The 19,699-nt window shown below is 47.2% G+C and overlaps 7 protein-coding genes across 7 annotated transcripts; 4 read left to right on the forward strand and 3 right to left on the reverse strand.

Moving 5' to 3' along the window:
• Nucleotides 1–229: 229 nt before the first annotated feature.
• Nucleotides 230–1,561, forward strand: N7469_007570 (uncharacterized protein; the record flags this gene model as incomplete). The annotated part of the gene is made up of 3 exons (XM_056646488.1): nucleotides 230–377; nucleotides 468–658; nucleotides 827–1,561. 3 exons carry the CDS (start codon nucleotides 230–232, stop codon nucleotides 1,559–1,561), a joined length of 1,074 nt encoding a protein of 357 aa, XP_056499929.1.
• Nucleotides 1,562–2,803: 1,242 nt separating this feature from the next.
• On the forward strand, nucleotides 2,804–4,852 carry N7469_007571 (uncharacterized protein; the record flags this gene model as incomplete). Its single annotated transcript, XM_056646489.1, has 4 exons — nucleotides 2,804–3,738; nucleotides 3,797–4,129; nucleotides 4,181–4,510; nucleotides 4,567–4,852. The coding sequence occupies 4 exons, from the start codon at nucleotides 2,804–2,806 to the stop codon at nucleotides 4,850–4,852; spliced, it is 1,884 nt and encodes a 627-aa protein (XP_056499930.1).
• A 924-nt stretch (nucleotides 4,853–5,776) lies between these two features.
• N7469_007572 (FAD synthase) lies at nucleotides 5,777–6,763 on the reverse strand (the record flags this gene model as incomplete). Its single annotated transcript, XM_056646490.1, has 1 exon — nucleotides 5,777–6,763. The coding sequence occupies one exon, from the start codon at nucleotides 6,761–6,763 to the stop codon at nucleotides 5,777–5,779; it is 987 nt and encodes a 328-aa protein (XP_056499931.1).
• Nucleotides 6,764–7,342: 579 nt separating this feature from the next.
• N7469_007573 (uncharacterized protein) lies at nucleotides 7,343–8,125 on the reverse strand (the record flags this gene model as incomplete). The annotated part of the gene is made up of 3 exons (XM_056646491.1): nucleotides 7,343–7,871; nucleotides 7,950–7,993; nucleotides 8,060–8,125. The coding sequence occupies 3 exons, from the start codon at nucleotides 8,123–8,125 to the stop codon at nucleotides 7,343–7,345; spliced, it is 639 nt and encodes a 212-aa protein (XP_056499932.1).
• Nucleotides 8,126–8,286: 161 nt separating this feature from the next.
• dbp4 (RNA-dependent ATPase HCA4) lies at nucleotides 8,287–10,734 on the forward strand (the record flags this gene model as incomplete). Its single annotated transcript, XM_056646492.1, has 1 exon — nucleotides 8,287–10,734. One exon carries the CDS (start codon nucleotides 8,287–8,289, stop codon nucleotides 10,732–10,734), a length of 2,448 nt encoding a protein of 815 aa, XP_056499933.1.
• A 791-nt stretch (nucleotides 10,735–11,525) lies between these two features.
• N7469_007575 (amino acid permease) lies at nucleotides 11,526–13,485 on the forward strand (the record flags this gene model as incomplete). Its single annotated transcript, XM_056646493.1, has 6 exons — nucleotides 11,526–11,845; nucleotides 11,923–12,124; nucleotides 12,181–12,222; nucleotides 12,291–12,439; nucleotides 12,502–12,966; nucleotides 13,047–13,485. The coding sequence occupies 6 exons, from the start codon at nucleotides 11,526–11,528 to the stop codon at nucleotides 13,483–13,485; spliced, it is 1,617 nt and encodes a 538-aa protein (XP_056499934.1).
• An 874-nt stretch (nucleotides 13,486–14,359) lies between these two features.
• sclB (uncharacterized protein) lies at nucleotides 14,360–16,107 on the reverse strand (the record flags this gene model as incomplete). Its single annotated transcript, XM_056646494.1, has 2 exons — nucleotides 14,360–15,397; nucleotides 15,466–16,107. 2 exons carry the CDS (start codon nucleotides 16,105–16,107, stop codon nucleotides 14,360–14,362), a joined length of 1,680 nt encoding a protein of 559 aa, XP_056499935.1.
• Nucleotides 16,108–19,699: the final 3,592 nt, after the last annotated feature.

A 19,699-nucleotide genomic window follows, 5' to 3' on the forward strand; every position in this document is an offset into this window, starting at 1 on the left:
TCCTACTCGACGTGACATCTCACGTGATTCATCCCTGTGGAGACTCCCCGCAAACATTGGGGAACCTCGGGTAGCCGCGGCCATCGATGGGCCGAGCTTCGGAATCCACCCCTCATCGTCATACTTGTATACTAATTTTCTTTTACACAAGCATTGTACTGATTATATTTCGAAGCTAAAGCCCCTTTCGAAGCATTTCCCCCCTTCGTAAAGCCAATCCAAATTCACAATGAATATGCGGTCTCTATATTTGCTGTCTCGCACAGCTCGGCCCCACCGATGCTGGAGGTTACCAAGCTCAATGAACGTGGCTCGGGCATTTTCAACGACCCTTCATCGCGATGCAACATGGGGATTTGTGGGATTAGGACAAATGGGTATGAGAAATGAATGAAGATATAGCAAGCACGGCGAAAACATGTTATATTGAAGTCAATGATCCTGTTGCCTTGACTGACTTTTCGCAGGCTACAACATGGCCCGCAACCTTCGTGCAAAGATTCCTGCTTCTGACACTCTCATCATTCGAGATGTGAATCAAGATGCAATGACACGCTTTGTTGAGGAGTCTCAGGAAGTTGCTCGGAGTAGTGGTGCTGGTGCTGAGGTTGGACGGGTCGAGATTGCTGGGAATGCACGTGAAGTTGCTGAGAAGTCAGTGAGTATTCCCCTTCATCTCATGATTTGTTCGATGGGCCTTGGTACATATTGTGCTTTGTGCTGCCTATTATCTAGCTCTTTTATCTCTCTTGCTCCCTTGTTCTCCCCTTTCGTCTCCTTATATTCTCCTTCGTCGAAGTGAAAGCTCAGTACTAATACCTTCTAGACAGTGATGATCACAAGTCTTCCCGAGTCTAAACATGTCATGGAGGTATATAACTCCATTATGAAGCCTGGAGAGCTCCCAGTTCTCGAGCAAGAACGACTCTTCATCGACACGTCAACGATTGACCCCGTCTCTTCCAAGGAGATTGCCAATGCTATCCACACCACCAAAACCGGCCGCTTTGTCGATGCCCCCGTATCCGGAGGTGTCGTTGGAGCCAAGGCAGGAACCCTTTCATTCATGTTTGGTGCTTCTGCACAAGATGAAGAGTTCCTTCAACGTGTTCGTGGCGTTCTCGCCCTCATGGGAAAGAAGGCATGGCATCTCGGTGAACCTGGATCTGGCGTGTCCGGAAAGCTAGCCAACAACTACATGCTAGCTATCAATAACATTGCGACAGCCGAGGCCATGAATCTAGGAATTCGATGGGGACTCGAACCCAAGGCTCTCGCTGAGATGATCAACTCTTCCACTGGCCGCTGCTGGCCATCAGAGGTCAATAATCCTGTCCCAGGCGTTGTGGACACAGCCCCCGCTTCCCGTGGATATACAGGTGGATTTGGAGTTAGTCTGATGAACAAGGACTTGCGCCTGGCTCTCTCTGCAGCGGAAGATTCAGGTACGCCGCTGGCTCTGGGTGGTCAAGCACGTGAGGTGTACAACGCTGTCGAGGCTGCTCACAAGGGCAAGGACTTCTCAGTCGTCTACCAGTGGCTCCATGACAAGTCACAATAGCTCTACTACTCCGGAGGTAGGGGTTGAAGCGCCAAAAAAAGGCTATGTGTCTCTGCCCGCATACATGGGACAGTCCCATCGGCTGACTGTTTCGGGGTATCCTTCTCTTTATTACGGCCCAGCACGAAAATACTCATTTACTGTGATAGACAGATATTTCACGAGCAGGCAATACAAATCAATTTGATCATCGATGCATTCAACTACCGAGCGATTTTATGTTATCTGTTCCTGCTTTCTTTCTTTCTTTCTTTCTTTCTTTTTTTTTTTCAGCCAGTCCTTACGACTTACAGTGTTAGCGAAATACGAAATGCTCGGCTGTTCAACACTGTTACGCTGCCGTCCATTCCTTTACTGTGGACAGTTTATTCCTCCTCCTCCTCCTCTTCTTCTATCTTCTTCCCTCCTAATATCTTCTACCTCTTCTATTTTCTCTTCCATCCCCAAGTCTTCATCTCTTCCACATTTACATCCTATTCAATCCATCTGCATCTCCATTCTATCCCCATTCGTCGACTTACATCCTTTCCTTTCATCCCCCGTTCCATATCCCATCCGTCTCTATCGCCATTTCCATTTCAACGACGCGAGTTCCTTCCTGCCTCAATTCTCTGCTCTTTCCTTCTTTTTTCATCTTTTTTGAGCTCTCCCCGGATTTCGTCCGACTGCTTCTTCCTCACCTCCTTTCTTTTCATCCTCTCTACCCCCCCTTCCCTTTTATAGTTCTTGCTGATAATGGCCTTGACGGCCAAAGTATAATCAAGTTCCTCTCGATCCAAGGTCATCGGCTGTTATTATCGTGCCTGGACCCTGAAAATACCCGAGATCGGCCAAGTCGTCTCAAATCTCCTCCAACTTCAACCCGTGAGTTGTCCCCCGAAGTCGTCATTGGTTTCGGCCGAGTCCATCTCCAGGGCCGGAGAATGATTGTGTGTGGGCATATAGTTAATTGAACAGTCGCAGTGGAAGACAAAATATTCGTTCCTCTTTCCATCATCTGCTTATAAACCCTTGCCGGGTACTAAAACGGCACACTCCCAGCTCAAAGTAAGTTGAGTTCCATTTTCTGATATTCTCGCCTACGTTGCAGCATGAAGAGTTGAAATGGATGGTGGAAGCGTGAAGAAGGCCTCTCTCTGTTCCGTATCTGCCTACGTCGTCATGCCAAATCATAACATAGAGACTGTCATCCGAATACTGCTAATATACGGCCTAGGCTACAGCCAAAGGCATCACTCCATAATGAAACATCATCAAAGTCCTCCAAATACGAGCATCTCAAGCTCTAGGCCATCCCCCAGTGGACAGGCTAGTCAGTACTATCCTGACCCTCGTTCCACCTACGCCGCAGTCTACAGCCATGCCACGAAGACGCCTTTACGGGATGGAAACTCGTCCGGAGCACAAGTTCTTGCCGGTATGAACATGCAAAATCAAAGAAATCGATTCGCTTCCAAGAACACTGCTCCCATGACAGTCAACTCCAATGTGGACTGGTCGGCCACAAACCGTACCGCTTACAACAGTCCAGTTATCCTGGTACCCAACTCATCCTTGTTCAATGGGATATCTCAGGTCCCTTCATTCGTTACCAGTCCAATGACTGGCCAGACAGATCAAATAAACCAGTTTCCATATCTCTCGACAGGTGTATATCAAAATATTGGTTCCATGGTACCCGGTACTTATTCATCCTGGCCATATCTGATGAACTGCGATATACAGGATAACAAGCAAGGTAACTGGGGCACAAATGACCAAAAGGGAGCCCAAAATGAGAGCAGTGGCTCGGTTCAGTATTTCCCAACATCATTCGTACCCACTATGGACGGTGTTTCCCTGTCAGGATATTCCTACGCAAACACGTTTTCCCAACTTGGTCAACTCTCACTGCCATTTCAAATGATGAAAACCACAAATGGATATGTCGTACAGGACCTGGAGGCCCTGACACAACAAGATCCTGCAATTCCTCGTGCTGTGCCAGCTATGTGGACCAACCCATCCGAGCTGACTCTTGCAAAATGTCTCGAAAATCGAGAAGGCATTACAAATGTTTATATCCGTGGATTCCTCCCAGAAACCACAGATGAGATGCTCCATGCTTATGCTGGACGCTTCGGAAAGATCGAACGTTGCAAAGCTATAGTTGACCTGGACACAGGTCTCTGCAAAGGGTAACTATTGCGTCCCAGGACAAGCGGTGCATTGACCAGACTGACTTAAACTGAGTAGATTCGGATTTGTCCAGTATTATAACTTTGAGTCCTGTGAAAATTGCATCCGAGGCTTCTTCTACCTGGGCTACCAAGCCAGCTTCGCACAGAAATCCCGTAACTCGCGACTCAAGGACCTTGAAGACAAGCTGTCCACCAATATCTATTGTACTAACATTCCGATCGACTGGACTGAGGCAGTAAGTCAAATGATTCCAAAGGCCTTGAAGAAACCACTTGACTTACCAAAATTCAAGGACCTTAGCCGCCATTTCGAGCCTTACCGAGTGGTTTCAGAGAAAATAAGTCGCGACGACAAGACAGGCGTGAGCAAAGAAGTCGGCTTCGCAAGGTAAGACTACATACTAGCTACGCAAAGTCATTGACTGAACCTTGTCACTAGATTTGAAAGTCGAGAAATTGCAGAGAGAGTCTTGAACGAGTTCCACAATGTCACGATCAAAGGAAGCAATGTGAAACTGCTGTTGCGATTCGCAGACACCAAGGCTCAGAAGATGCTGAAGCAGCAAAGCAATGAACGTCGTGCATACCGTGCAGGCGAGTACAACTACTCAGTAGAGGTTGTACAGGGATCAACTCCGTCACCCTCTGTTCAGCGCCTCCAGCAAACCAGTAGCCATCTCACACCCAATTCGCAAGGGAGCTTCAGTTCACCAACCGCTATGGGGTCAATGGGCTCTAACTGGACTCCGGCAACTTCAGTGTCTCCAACGTAAGTGACAGGTTGGTTCTTCATACATAACCTTCGATGGCTGACAAGGGTGATAGCTTCGCCGCGACGAAAGATCTGGCGGAAAGTGCACGCCACAGCTCGCTTTCCTCGCGCAGTCTCAATGCACTGGAGAATACTCCTGTCTATCGGCATCGAAAATCTGTCAGTCGCCGATCCATGACTGATATTTCAGCAGCCTCATCCAGGACCGCTGTTCCAGGCTCCCCCAATCTTGAGCCACGCTCTTACATGTCGACTCCCCGAAAAGAGAATATTAAGACAGACTCTCTGTCTCCTCTCCCATCTCGCATGGAGACCATGACTCCTGCTTCAATTGCGTGATGATGTCCCGATTTCAATTCAATTCAAAGTTCAATTAACCCAATACAGTCTGCACCCAGACTATCCACAGAGACAAGAATGATGTGAGAAAAGAAAACACCCGAAGAAAAAAGAAACATCAAAAAAATCACAAATGGTTCACCAAGTCGCGATGTTTGTTTTCAGAAATTTCTTATTCAATATGGCTGATTCGTAGACATGCATTTCCATTCTCAGAATGTACAATGTATGCTCGCGGGTCATTTTAAGTTTCTGTTGCTTTCTATGTTCTTACAAGGATATTATGCCTATGTGTCTTTCGTCTATCCTTCTCCAGGTCTGTGGAATGCCTGCTGCTTGTGGTTTCTGATTCGATTTCCGGCTCATGTCTGCTTAAATACGTCTGAACTTTACATCTTCGACTGATATCAGTATGCAAGGAGGAAAGCATGGCAATGGTGTTCTATATCTTGACCTTGTTTTTTCCCCCTTCCCCTTCCTTTTCGACTCGCCATCATCCTCTCTTCCTCTCTCTTACATGGCATTCATACGGACTCATGATTTTCATGACAAGTTATGTATTAGAATACATGTTATACAGCTTTGCGCACTGCCTTCATTCTTTCAGGCTTTGCGGGGATCAAATATGATATTTTCCAACTGGGAAAGAAAATGAATGCACAGTAATCCAGATCAGGTCGTATGAGAGTGCGTGAGCGTCCATTGATGGAGTATAATCTAGTAATGTATCACGGAGATGGCCAATCCCAATGTAAACAAGGAAAAGGGAAAGGAGGGGAGAGGAGGCTATCGCTAAACTCTTTCTCAAGTCCAATCAATGAGAATGTACCGCTTGCAAGAAAGTATATCAAGAAAAAGAAAGGAAATGGGAAATGGGAAATGGGAAATGGGAAATGGAATGAAGTACATAAATCTCTGATGGAATCACTCTCTACCCAATCTCTCCTCAAAATCCTCGGTCAATTCATAAGCCGGTAAATAACATCCATCAGATCCGGACTGCTTTTCAACTTGCAATCGCGGATTCGGGTGAGTATCGGAAGTACCACCTAGACTGGTATACCCCATATCATAGAGGGAACAATATTCCAATCCGAGATGTCGGATGAAGGCCCAAATTTCGGCATAATGCCAGTCAATTACCGGATGAATACGCATGAAATCAGGCCAGCCCGAGTCCGTGCGGTCGAAATGTGTTAATTTCGCGCCATGCGGGTCAGTCCGTCTGGTACCGACGAAGATGGCGCGGATGGTAGGGTGTTTGGCTAGGTAATCTTCGAAACTGGAGCGGAGGGTGGTGTGTGGTGGTTCGGTGGTATATTTTGTAATGGCGAGATGATATGCTTTAGCGGATGTTATGACGAAGTCTTCGACTGCTGGGAATGGATCTGGAGGGAGGGCGTAGATGGATGGGATGACGGGGTCTTGAGGATGATTATGTGTAGATTGAGATTGGGTGTGGTCATTTTGGACATGATCGTTGTATGGATGGAGGCCGGCGAGGAAGAGGACTAGTAGGACTAGACAATCTTTGCCGCCGTTATAGGAGAGGGAGAGTTCCGAGAGTTTGTAGTGGGTTAAGGCTGATGCGACGACGCCGAGGGATGTGCGGGTTTGCTGTTGGACCGAGGCGAGGAGGGAGTTCGGTGGATGAGATTCGGCCAGGAAGGCTTGTACGCGGGTATGAATATGTGCTATCACTGTAGGCAAAGGAGGGATCTCTTCTTCTTGATCATATGCTCCATTCTCTTTCACTCCATCATGATTGTAGCCCTTGGCATGACCGTTTGCAGATCCGTTCTGCTGGTCCGCTGCGACCCCGCGATGAGAGGGAGAAATTGCAGTGGGGTTGAATGGGCGCAGATGATCTGACGCACGAGTAGGCTGATGAGGTGTCACGGGCTCAGCCATCGTGTGTATGTAGAGGGGAAGAGAGGGAGAGAGAGAGAGAGAGGGTTGAGGGGGAGGAAGTTGTGTAGAAGACAAAAAAGATGGAAGAGTCAAAAAGTCCAAGCTGGTCCGAGGCGGGGCGAGGTGGATTCATGGAAATTCGGGGAATCTCGAATGATCTAATCGTTGTATGTGGGGTGGCAGTTGGGATATTACGAAGTGATATTCTTTACTATAGATAATATTATGATAAGAATATTTAGAATTGAAAGGCTATTCTAGTAAATGCTGTATCTTGACTAAATACTCAAGTGCCCACGTTAATTGCTGTCTGCAATCGAAGCTTCTAGTTGAGTGAGATGCATAGGATCTAGTTACTATAAACCCAGAAAGTATACAAAAATATCCACTTGACTCCGGGGATTCATGAGCACTGCATATCCTGACTACTGCTCATATTTGTATAGTGTGATAATAAAGGAAAAGTTATAGATACGAGATATAGTAAGATGCTTGAGGGCAATGGATATAGATATAAAGAACTATGAATATCAAGAGAAGAAAGCTCAGTATCACCTGGAACGCCGGATCGTGCAATTTTCACCCCAGCACCTTCATTTTCTTCTTCTTCTTCTTATCATCCCCTTTGCGACCCTTTTGCCAATCTCGCCAGCTCCCAATGCGCTCATCCCGAGTGTCTTCCCATGCTTTGGCCTCGTCACGCTTACGCTTGCGCGCCTCAATCTCTTCATCCTCCTTGCGTTTCTCTCGACCTTCTTCCTGCATACGAGCCTTGGCTTGTCGTCGTCGTCGAGCTTCTTCTTCTAGCAAGACTTGAGTGGTCTTCTGCCGCCATTCCACCTTGAATTCATCGGTTTTAAGTTCCGGCGAGTCCAGCGTGTACTTGTGTTCACGGATCAAGAGTCGTCGCGCATCGGCGATACACTCATCCAAGTAAGTGCGCTCCTTTTCATCGAGAAGTGCAGTTTGCGCCTTCTTGAGTCGGTCGAAGGCGTCAGGTGCGGCCGGGTTCTTCGTCTTGTCGGGGTGGATCAGGAGTGACTTTTTCCGGTATTGAATCTTGATATCTTTATCAGGGACACCCGGCTGAAGGTCTAACACAGCGTATCTGTGAAGTTCAAACAAGGAAAAGAAAATCAGCATAAGTCTCCAGTAGACATTTCAAGAGCCAATTAAAGCAACATACGCATCCAGAGAAAATGCTTTGCGGATACGATCAATCTCCGCATCCTATCAGTCGCGGGTCAGTAAAACGCCGAACACTTGGCGCAACCAAATCTCGCAGAATGGACTCACCTTGGTAAACTCGGATGCCTCACGCTCTAGCGAATCAAAAATGTCTTGGTCGTCTTCTTCCGCCATGGTCTGTTTGAATGAGAAGCTGGTTTGATTCGCAAAGTGAACGACTCGCAAACGCGCCCATTTTCGATAAGCCGCTTATCGTGCTTAGTCATCAAGAAAAAAAAGATAAGAAAAGTTTAGCAGTTCAACTCGTTTCTGCAACGACAACCCCGTCGCAAATCATGGCTCCAGCCCGGACTTCTCGTGGGAAAGCTCCCAAGTCAAACCATGAATCTGGGAGAAATCTCAAGCGAAAGCGCGGTGAGGATGAACTGTCCTCACTCATCCAGCGTGTCGAAAATCTCGATCTGAAAAGCTCACTCAAAAACTTCGCCGATCTCCCTCTCTCCGAACCCACGGCTCGCGGTCTGTCGGCATCTCACTATAAGTCTATGACCGATATTCAATCTCGTGCGATTAGTCATGCTCTCAAGGGACGTGATATTCTCGGTGCCGCGAAAACTGGAAGCGGCAAAACGTTGGCCTTTCTTGTCCCTGTATTGGAAAACTTGTACCGCAGACAGTGGACTGAATATGATGGCCTGGGTGCGCTGATTTTGTCGCCAACTCGAGAATTGGCGATTCAGATTTTTGAAGTGTTGCGCAAGGTGGGCCGATACCATGGCTTCTCTGCCGGTCTGGTCATTGGCGGAAAGAGTCTGCGTGAGGAACAAGAACGACTGGGACGAATGAATATTCTGGTCTGCACTCCGGGCCGTATCCTGCAGCATTTGGATCAGACCGCTATGTTTGAGACAAACAACTTGCAGTTATTGGTGATGGACGAAGCGGATCGTATTCTCGACATGGGCTTCCAGAAATCGGTGGACGCCATCATTGACCATCTTCCCAAGCAACGCCAGACCATGCTCTTCAGTGCTACCCAAACGAAGAAGGTCTCCGATTTGGCTCGACTCAGTCTCCAAGAGCCCGAGTACGTGGCCGTCCATGAGGCCGCCACCTCTGCTACACCCTCCACCCTTCAGCAACACTATGTGATCACGCCGCTCCCTCAAAAGCTTGATACATTGTGGAGTTTTATTCGTAGCAATCTGAAATCTAAGACTGTGATCTTCCTGTCTTCAGGCAAACAGGTCCGATTTGTCTACGAATCCTTCCGACATCTCCAACCCGGTATTCCATTGATGCATCTTCACGGTCGACAAAAGCAAGGTGGCCGTCTCGACATTACGACCAAATTCTCTCAAGCCCAACACGCAGTCCTTTTCGCGACTGATGTTGCTGCCCGTGGTCTCGATTTTCCCGCTGTAGACTGGGTTATTCAGATGGACTGCCCCGAAGATGCCGATACATACATTCACCGAGTTGGACGCACAGCTCGATACGAACGAGTAGGCCGTGCTGTTCTATTCCTTGATCCAAGCGAGGAGAAAGGGATGCTTCAGAGACTAGAGCAGAAGAAGGTCCCCATTGAACGAATCAATATCAAGGCGAACAAGCAGCAGAGCATTAAGAATCAGCTACAAAATATGTGCTTCAAGGACGCTGAGCTGAAGTATTTGGGACAAAAGGCCTTCATCTCTTACGTCAAATCGATCTATGTACAGAAAGATAAGGAGATCTTCAAGTTGAAGGAACTCCCACTAGAAGACTACGCTGGTAGTCTGGGTCTTCCTGGTGCCCCTCGCATTAAGTTTATCAAGGGAGATGACACCAAGGAGCGCAAGAATGCTTCTTGGAAGATGTCCCATCTTTCCAGCGATGACGACGACTCAGATGCCGAGAACAAGAAGGACAAAAAGAAGGATGAGCATCAGGTGCGTACTCGGTACGACCGCATGTTCGAGCGACGAAACCAGGACGTTCTTGCAGACCACTATCACAAGCTCATCAACGATGACGGTACCATTGCTGCTTCTGGCGCTGGTAATGGTGATGAGGATGCCGATGAAGATGCCGACTTCCTCTCAGTCAAGCGTCGCTTCGTTGCTGGTGATGAAGGCCTCAACCAAGGTGATTCCGACTCCGATGTCTCAACCGCCGAGAAGGAGACCAAGAAGGTACAGATTGATGGACAGGAGCCGCTGGTCATTGATTCTAAGCGCCGCGAGAAGCTTCTCAAATCGAAGAAGAAGCTGCTCAAGTTCAAGGGCAAGGGTACAAAGTTGGTCTACGACGACGATGGCAACGCCCACGAGCTGTACGAGATGGAGGACGAGGATCAGTTCAAGGCTCGTGGCGATGCGGATACGCAGCGCGAGAAGTTCTTGGCTGGAGAGACAGAGCGTACACGCCAAGCCGATCTGGAGGACAAAGAAGTCGCACGCGACAAGAAGAGAGAGAAGAAGGAGAAGCGAAAGGCACGCGAGCGTGCTCTTGCAGATGCCGAGGCCGAAGAGGAACGTGGTGCCCAGGGGTTCCAACTGCCTTATGTCGAGCCTATCGATCTCGGAACCCCGCCACCATCAGAACCCGAGTCAGACTCAGAGAAGGAAACGCGGCGTCCCAACAAAAAGGCCCGCGTATCCTTTGCGGAGTCCGAGAGCAGCGAAGAGGAGAGTGCCTACAAGAGAGACAAGACCAAGAAGACCAAGAGGACCAAGCAAGCCGAGCCTCAGATCGAGACTTTGGGCGATTTGGAAGCCCTGGCGAGTGGTCTGTTGGGCTGATCTGTTGTATCATGCGGTGTCTCGGACGTACTCTCTCTTCTCTCTGCTCTTTTCATTTCCCCTTTCTATAATTGTTATGTTTAAATGTGCTAGCGAAGCCCCAAAAGCATTGTGAATCTGCATGAGTAAATAGTTGAAGCGATTTTGTCAGTCACGGCTGATGTCTTTATACAAACTTATCTTCTCCCAGTACGCGTAGTCCTAAGGTATTTACTACCATAAAATCCATGAATATCGAATGCGCTGCTACACCTCGAGGTCAAAATAGGCTCCACCAAATGCCAATGACAGCTAATCGGCAGTTCAATATGAATTCTCCCGTCAAGCATGAACCTCCTCCACCTCAAGTGGATCCCATTGAATTTTTTTTGTCATCGCGTGCGGGCCCATCCGATCCAGTCAATTCACCTCAAAATCACGCCATCGCACGAATTCAGCGATGGCAGACTTCGAAAGTCGACAATCCAGCATGTTTCATTCTTGTCATCCTCCACATCGACTGTCACTGTCGTTGTTCAGCTGTCATTTCTGCCGTTTCGGTCGATCGAGATCGGAAATCCGGGGTAGCCACGTGCAAGTCACGAGATTAGGGCTAAGTAAGTTGGGATATCTACCGTAATTAAGGCTGCGAGAAAGATCACTGCTTATTCGATCGGGAATTGGCAGATATTACATGGCCATCTGAAGGGTGATTTAAGAAGAACTTCGAGATTCTCACAGATATCCCCAGTACCCACCGGGTCTCCCAACTACGGTTTTTGCTATAGACGAACGAGCGACAGTTTTCAGACATGGCATCAGTCATGGACCCTGAGAAATACTCCGCGACAAAGCCGCAGGAATATGTCGGAGATGTTTCTGCATCCCCCTTTACAAATGCAGACAAATTAGCCCGTCGACTATCAGCCCGCCAGGTGCAGATGATTGCCATCGGCGGGACTATCGGCACGGGCTTATTTCTCGGAACAGGAACATCCATCGCTAAAGGTGGACCTGCCTCTACACTAATTGCCTATGCGATCTGTGGAGGTATTGTTTTTGTCACGATGCTTTGTCTGGGTGAAATGGCTGCCTTTGTGCCTGTGGCGGGTTCATTCTGTACTTATGCGGGGTGAGTCTGGTTGATGTTACATTGAGATGCATTTTGCAGATCGATACTAATTCAGGGTATTATTTGGTGGATTATAGACGCTTTGTTGATGATGCACTTGGTTTTGCTTTGACTTGGAATTATTGGTTTAATGATGCTGTTTCGACGGCGTCGGATATTATTGCTCTTCAGCTACTATTGCAATTTTGGACAGATAATTTCCCGGGTTGGGCGATTAGTTTGATCTTTTTGATTGTTGTGATTGCACTCAATGTTTTGTCGGTTCGCGTTTATGGTGAGGTATGGTTTTACATCTTTGCAGAATTATCTATGGAGTATACTAAAACCCTAGGCAGATCGAATATTGGTTGAGCTTGCTCAAAGTCATAACCATCGTGGTACGTCTCACCCGTTCACGCATCTTTACTACCCAAACCTCGAAACTCTGCTCATTAAATCTACACAGATCTTTATCATTCTTGGAATTGCTGTCAACTGCGGTGGTAATACTGATCATGAGTATATTGGTGGCAAGTACTGGCACACTGGGGATGCCCCTTTTGTAGGTGGCATCGGTGGATTCGCGTCTGTCTTCGTTACAGCATCATTCGCATAGTACGATCATTTCAATCCTTGCAGATGGAGAATACACCTTTGCTAATTTTAATCCATTACAGTGGCGGAACTGAATCGATCGCCATTACAGCAGGTGAAACCAAAAACCCAGCCAAGAATATGCCAAAGGTTGTGCGGAATGTTTTCTGGCGTATAATTCTCTTCTACCTTCTTTCCATCCTGATTGTCGGTCTGAATGTACCGTACACCTATCCCGGTCTTTCGGAGGGCGATACAAAAACCAGCCCCTTCACGATCGTCTTCCAACAAGCAGGCAGCAGCGTAGCAGGCAGCTTCATCAATGCTGTGATCATGACATCCGTGATCTCTGCCGCCAATCACGCCTTGTTCGCTGGTTCACGTTTGCTGTACACCCTTGCGGTGGACGGCTATGCACCTGGCTTCTTTGGGCATCTAAACCGCTTCCATGTTCCCTGGGTTGCAGTCCTTGCCACGTCGGTCATTAGTGGATTGTGTTTCGGTGCCAGTTACATTGGAGCAGGAAAACTCTGGTCTTGGCTGCAGAAGTGAGTGTCTTTCAGCTATTTGTTCAATTATCAGGAATATTTCTCCGTAACTTGATACAACATACTAATGATCACCACAGCATTGTCGGCGTATCGAATCAACTCTCATGGATCTGCATCGGTATTGCATCTCTGCGTTTCCGAAGTGCTATTCGTGCTCAGGGTTTGGAACATCTGCTTCCTTTCAAGAACTGGACTTACCCCTTCGGTCCTATCATTGCCATCTGTCTTAATATTGTCCTCGTGCTGGTACAAGGTTGGGAATGCTTCAGTCCGCATTTTAAGCGCGTCGACTTTGTTTCCTATTATATTGAAATCCCGATCATGATCGTCATGTTCCTTGGCTGGAAGCTTGTCAAGCGGACGCATTTCGTACACAAATCCGGAATGGATCTTCATACTGATCGATATGATGGAGGTCAGGATGATACTTATCGGATTGATGATGCAGAGGAGGAAACCAAGAGGAAGGGATTTGTTGGAAAGGTCCAGCGATTTGGACAATGGCTGTTCTTCTGATAATCTTGCATTGTCTCTTTATATAGTAGTTTAGCGCTTAGCGTCCAGAATTCCGACTGGAAGGATTAATCTAATGTATCCTCACTGCCTTTCAGGGCTAGTTACACTAATGAATTCGTCTCCAAAAAGGCTCGACGCCATGCTCATCATAATTAGTATATTTTAAGTGTAAATCTCGAATTAGACAATAGAAGAAACTCTGGCTTCTGTCTAAGCGTCAGTCACGCAATCTTGAAATTCCCAATGTACACCGATGTACAACCATCCGCAGCCTGCACGAAAATCATTGTACAAGCATACATCACAGTCTAGTCGAACGAGAGAACAGTAATAAAAGCGAGTCCATCTCTCCTTAAACGCCATGCCATGTCTTGAAAACATCAACTGTAAGGGGTACTCGCAAGGAAATGTCAAAACGATCAGCACCAGGGAGAAACAGTGCGAACAAAAGAAATGATAACAAAGGAAAAGCCGAGTTCATCAACCCCCACTCCTTTTTCCCTAGGAGATACCGAAAACAACTAGTATATCCTCTAAATGCACGCATGAAGAGGAACAAGTCAATCAAGAGAAAGCAGATGTTAGATATCCCTGGTCGACTTGAATGATAACTTGAACTGAGCCGGAAAACAAAAAGGAAAACTTTTCGTGTTCCTGTCAAACTCAAACCAACGAGAAAACAAAGCAAATGATTGCCAATATAATTTGAAAACCAAGAGGAAGCACCGTGCTGGGTATCGCTCCTTGTAGACCCTGCTACAAGGCTTTTGAAATTATACAATACAATAGCCTCCAGGGCAGCTGTTTGGATATTGTCTGAAAACAGGATTATCGAACCATGTCGTGGAAGATGTGGTGAGCGATAGAACATGTTCTAGCCGTTGACCATATCGTCTAAGGCCATCTTTCGCCGTTTGATGGGTCTTGGCTCGCTATTTTCGACCTCGGTGTTGGGCTGGACGGCCCGATTTGTCACTGGAGGCGATTGGCCTAGAGCAATGGGGGAGGGAAGGTCGATTGGTCCTAAATGACGAGGAATCGGGTCGAGGGGACCAGTCGTAGAGGAAGATCGCTGGTGTTGGCGTGGTGTAGTATGTGTGAAATTTGGTCCCATCGGTCTTTGCAGCGTAAGTGGTGAGCGAGGCTCTCGATTTTCTTCACGGTTAGAACTAGCTGTCATCCAAGTAGTAGGATATGGATCGCTGAGTCGGTGGGCATGGTTGGGGACCGGGCTTGCGGTTGCTTGGTGGATTGGAGGGAGTCGAACCGGGGATTCAAGATAGGGCTCACGGGGTCCTGGAGGGATTCGAGGATCGCTCATTTGCATCGGTTGATGAGTTGTACTTGCTGGTGCTTCTGTATACGGGGAATATGGAGCCCTTGTCGGCTGGGGCTGTGAGGGTGAACTTGGTGGCGGTAAAGCTGGACCAGCATACGGTGGATATCGTCTTTCCATTCCAGGGGGAAGAGCCGAGCTATTCAATACCGGGTTGAATCCACTAGCCATGGGGACGAATGCAGGTGGCGGATGTGATGGGACTGCTGCATATGAGGCGGGTCCTGAGGAGGAGAATGGCCGTCGACCTGCACTACCTGGGACTGGCGGAGAGGGATCCATTGGACGAGTCAAAGGGAATACGGATGCAGACCAACGATGAGGTTGATTACGTGGAATTCTCATTGATGCTGCTGTCGGAGAAGGGTCCCCCATCCCATGGAGATCGGTCATGGGCCGTAGTTCACGAGATGAGGTAGCTCGGTGTAGAACATTCCGTTGGGTGGCCATTGATGGTTGAGTCTCAACTGAAAGGTTTGGATTCTCCATGTTTGCTGTATAAGGTCGAAGTGAAGAATCCTCGGCCTTTAGTGGTGGTCGTCCCCTCTTCTTGTGTGTAACATCGACACAGGAAGACTTATTCAACGTCAGTATTGAAATTCTTCTATCTTTAGCATGGGTGCCAACTTAAACTTGGTACTTACAGCCTTTCCAGCTAGAACACATCTCCGGCATGGTCTTGCTGGATCGCATCCAAGATGCTTCTTTTTGCAGTTTACACAGGCAGAAGCGACATGAGCCTTGGTACGTCTGGTTGATTTCTGGGCTAATACTCGATTAGAAGGGCCAACCGCAGTTTGCTCCAGTGCTGAAAGTGGATAGGACGGTGCTTCCGGATGGTGGTGATGATGATGGTGATGTTGCTGCTGCTGGTGATGATGGAGTTGATGATGATGCGGTTGATGTTGGATTGGAGATCCAGTATATGCCGGTGGGGCATGCTCTTCATATCTAGAAGGGATATTAGGTGCAGGTAGAGGATCATTCACCACCGCCGGCGGCTGTGATGGTCCAGATATTGCAGGGATCGAAGATTGCGAGGCCGTAGTCTGTGGTGAAGTCACCGGCGGATATGCAACGGGGTTTGGCTCTCCAGATGTTACCGATGGCTCCTCAGGACGAGGAGAACCAGACATCGATTGATGAGACAGAGGAGCCCGGGGGCTATACCCTCGAGCATTGGTCGTCCAGGATCGATTCAACAGCCGCTCAGGGCCCGAGTCGAACCGGGGTTGTCCAAACTGGGCAGAAGTGAGGCTCGGGGGATGAAGCACGAGTGGTTGCATCGGGTGATACTCGGGTATAGAAAATGGCCCACAGAGCAATCACGGTTTACCAGACAAGATCTTGTCGTTCACAAAAGACGACCACTGGCTCTCCAACCGGCTGATGGGCGAAGCATATCTGGCGAACGGATCCCTAGCGTTTGGCAAAACGAGGAGAAAGGGGATGATAGGTGGGGAGAAGGGATCAGGAGGGGAGAGGGTACAGTAACAGGAAAGGTATGGAGAGGTGCACGGTACAAGCAACGGCGATTGGGGCAAGGGAAAAGAACGGTGCCAGGCAGCACGCACAAGAAAAAGAGAGAGAGCGCGCGCGCGAGAGTGTGTCAGCAGCGGTGTAGGGGGTAGGAGTAAAAGGCGTGGGATTCAATATTTGGTCGTCATCAAGCTCCTTTTGGGCCTGTTAAAGGACCACCTGAGCTTATAATCGGTGGCCACCGAGATCCGCTATTGGAGGAGTCAGAAAATAGACTGCATCGATCAGCGGGAGATTTCCAGATCATGACAGCAGGGTTACTCATAGCCGCGCATGTCTTTCCCCTCCCAGGGCGAGTTATTGCAGGATGGTGGTCGATCATGGAGCTAGGGTCCAGGTGCAGCAATGCAAATGTCAAAGCCCCCCCCTTCTCCCCTCTTCCTTGCCTCTGTGTCTCGACGGTGTCCACGTTCCGTGCATCGAGGTGCTGTGGAGTAGCTCTGGGAAGGGGAAGACGGAAACGAAAAGCACTATTTGGGGCGGATACAATAAAGAAACGTTGGACTATACCGTGATAGTAAGATTGCAGCTTTGATCTTACAAGCTATTCTCACTTTGCCTCAAGATGTGGGAGCGAGATAGATCTTCGAATGTAAGTGGATTGACCCCAGTTGCCCTAATTTGCTTGTTCCCCACGCCCTTTTCTATTTCGAAGGAGTATCACGGCGTACCATGTACAGTGTACAAAGGACGGTGGGAATCTCGGGGAATGAGAGATAGAGGAGAAGGAGAAAAAGAAAGCAAAAAGGTAAAAAAAAAGAATTTCCAAAAGGGCAAATATCAAGGAAATAATAGTGATAAGGGGGCCCTCAGTCTAGAGCCTTTGACAATAGCCGACAGAGTAAAGCCGGATAGAGTATTTTTGATATTTTGGATTTTGAGAAAGGAAAATAAAAACTCGGGGTTCTTTTGTGTTTCTCGTATTTTATTTTATCTTAATTTTTTTTTAGGGTTCTTCTGGGTCTTCCAGTCGAGTAGCACACCCAACCTGCGGGATCCAGGCTTTACAAGAGGGAGATGGAGAGGTCAAGCGGGTTCTGGAGGGACCAGGTAGGAAAGTAGTGGTCAGTGCAGACAACTAGTGCATACACTAAGTAGCTGATAGACTTGATCTCCGTCAAGGTAGATCATTTTGAATAATGGGGGGGGGGGTTTTGCAAGAGGGGGGTTTGCCCAACGGTACCGGGGCAAAGGTTCAAGTGGAGAGGGCAATGCTGTAGTGTGTGCTGTAGCTGGTTTTTTGTGGCTCCTTTTTTTTTAATTTTTTCTTGTAGCATCGTCCAATTATTCCGATGGAAGATGCTGTATTCTTACTTTATTCGATTTTAGTTTCCAATTATTTCTTTTCTTCTTTTCTTTTTCTCCTCTTTCCTTTCTGGGGGTTACTAGCAAATCTATGAGGCCCGTGAACAACCCTAGTAGTTCGTTGGCTGAAGTGGCTTGCATTAGATTGGAGAACAAGCTGTCAGTGATACCCCGACCTCTAATGTACTATTCTTCCACAAGGCATGAAGGGATCTACAATTCGTATGGAGTTTAGAGTGAGCATGGATGTAGTCAAACGGGGAGGTGGGGGGGGAGTATGTATCAAGTATACATGATCTCCTTTCCATTCCTTCCCTTATATACAATCATTTATAGTGAAATTACTTACTGCTCCTACATTTTGTATAAGATGAGACAATTTCCCCTCCAAATACCAAAATCAGACGCGGAAGCAAGGCGAAAAAAAAAAGATTGACGGATCGACGCCGGTGCCCGCAGCCATTGCCAATAGTCGGCCTCGGCAATGAAAAGTACATTCCATCGGCATAAATTAGCCACTTTTCTTATTACTGTATGTATAAACTTCGTACGGAGTATACAGTACATATAAGTATATGAATTAAATAATTGATTAATGATTGATTGATACAATTTAGTTAGATTGCATCCGGGAATAATAATAATAATAATAATAATAATAATAATAATAATAATAATAATAATAATAATAATAATAATAATAATAATAATAATAATAATAATAATAATAATAATAATAATAATAATAATAATAATAATAATACTTAAATTTGAACAAAGTCATACTGTAACCCACCACCGGGGAGGATTTCCAACGCTGTGAGTATTTCCGATCGGATCGTGTCTTTTTTTTGCTCGACGACTTTTTTGAGTTTTTCACCTTATTCCTGATTCTAATTATTTTGCCCCACATTGGGATATACCTAGAAGGACGGAATATTGAGTAATGCAGAAAGGGGAAAAGAAAAAAGAAAAAAAAAACAAGTAAAGTGTGATAAAAAAGAGGACGGGATACGCGGTGAACTATCCAGGCGGGAAGTCAATGGTTATTACTCTGGAGTTAGATACTAAGTATATAACTAGTATAGGTATAGTCTAGGTATAGTCTAGGTATATCACCGACAGTCTGGTTGTGTCCCTGCATTGTTGGTCTGACTGATGATGATATCGCCCTTGTGTGCTCCGTACGTACAGTATACCATTTAAATTTACATTTACATTTATATTTACATTTTGGTAATTGCTTTTGTGGCAAGGTTGACACGAACACCTGCACTAAAGGGGTACACCTGTACACCGCACAAGACACTCAGTTGACCATGTCCCAGTCCTGTCGCCAACGAACGCCCTTTCCATGGTCGTTATTCTCCGCAGTGGAGATCACAAATGGGACCCACTCGCACCACAGCACTTTGAATGACCAAGTCGATCCTCCCGTTTATGCTCCGGAGGACGAGTGGGGGGGTTACTGTTACTCTGTATAGTTGGACCGAATCTCTCTAGCCGATGAGGATTGATGGTGCAAGGTCACGGGCCAAGGATGTCAAACTAAACAATACAATACATACCCCCGTTTAGAGAAAGGGATGTGAAGGAATCAAGGCCGCAGAAACCAAGGAGAAAAGAAAGAAAGAAAAATAAAAAAAGAAAAGTGTCTCACAACAGGGTGTGGCCTGCTATAAACCATGAATCGGAAAGCTGCAGACAAGAGGACGAGGAGGGGAAGGGGAAGAGGAGGGATCAGGGGATTGCGAAGAGGGGCAAAGGTACAAAGGCGTGATATTTCTTCCGATCCAAAATAATGTGGAAGCTCCTGGTTGGATCGGCATTCTATACAGTTGGAAATCCAGTTCGCGACGGTATTGGTGATACCAATGACAATGATAGACTTTCCACCAGAACGGGTTGCTGTAGTGTATGTATATGTCCTCCATACTACTTGTTCGTCACACTTGCACTTGGAGACAGGAATGAATTATTATATTCCGTACTTCCCAAAACCCCCCCATTTCTGATTCTGATTCTGCCAATCCC

The sequence above is a fragment of the Penicillium citrinum genome (assembly GCF_028827155.1).
Source record: "Penicillium citrinum strain IBT 23319 chromosome Unknown utg000006l:1.0-3011923.0:1.0-3012962.0, whole genome shotgun sequence".
Classification (NCBI taxonomy): Eukaryota; Fungi; Ascomycota; class Eurotiomycetes; order Eurotiales; family Aspergillaceae; genus Penicillium; species Penicillium citrinum.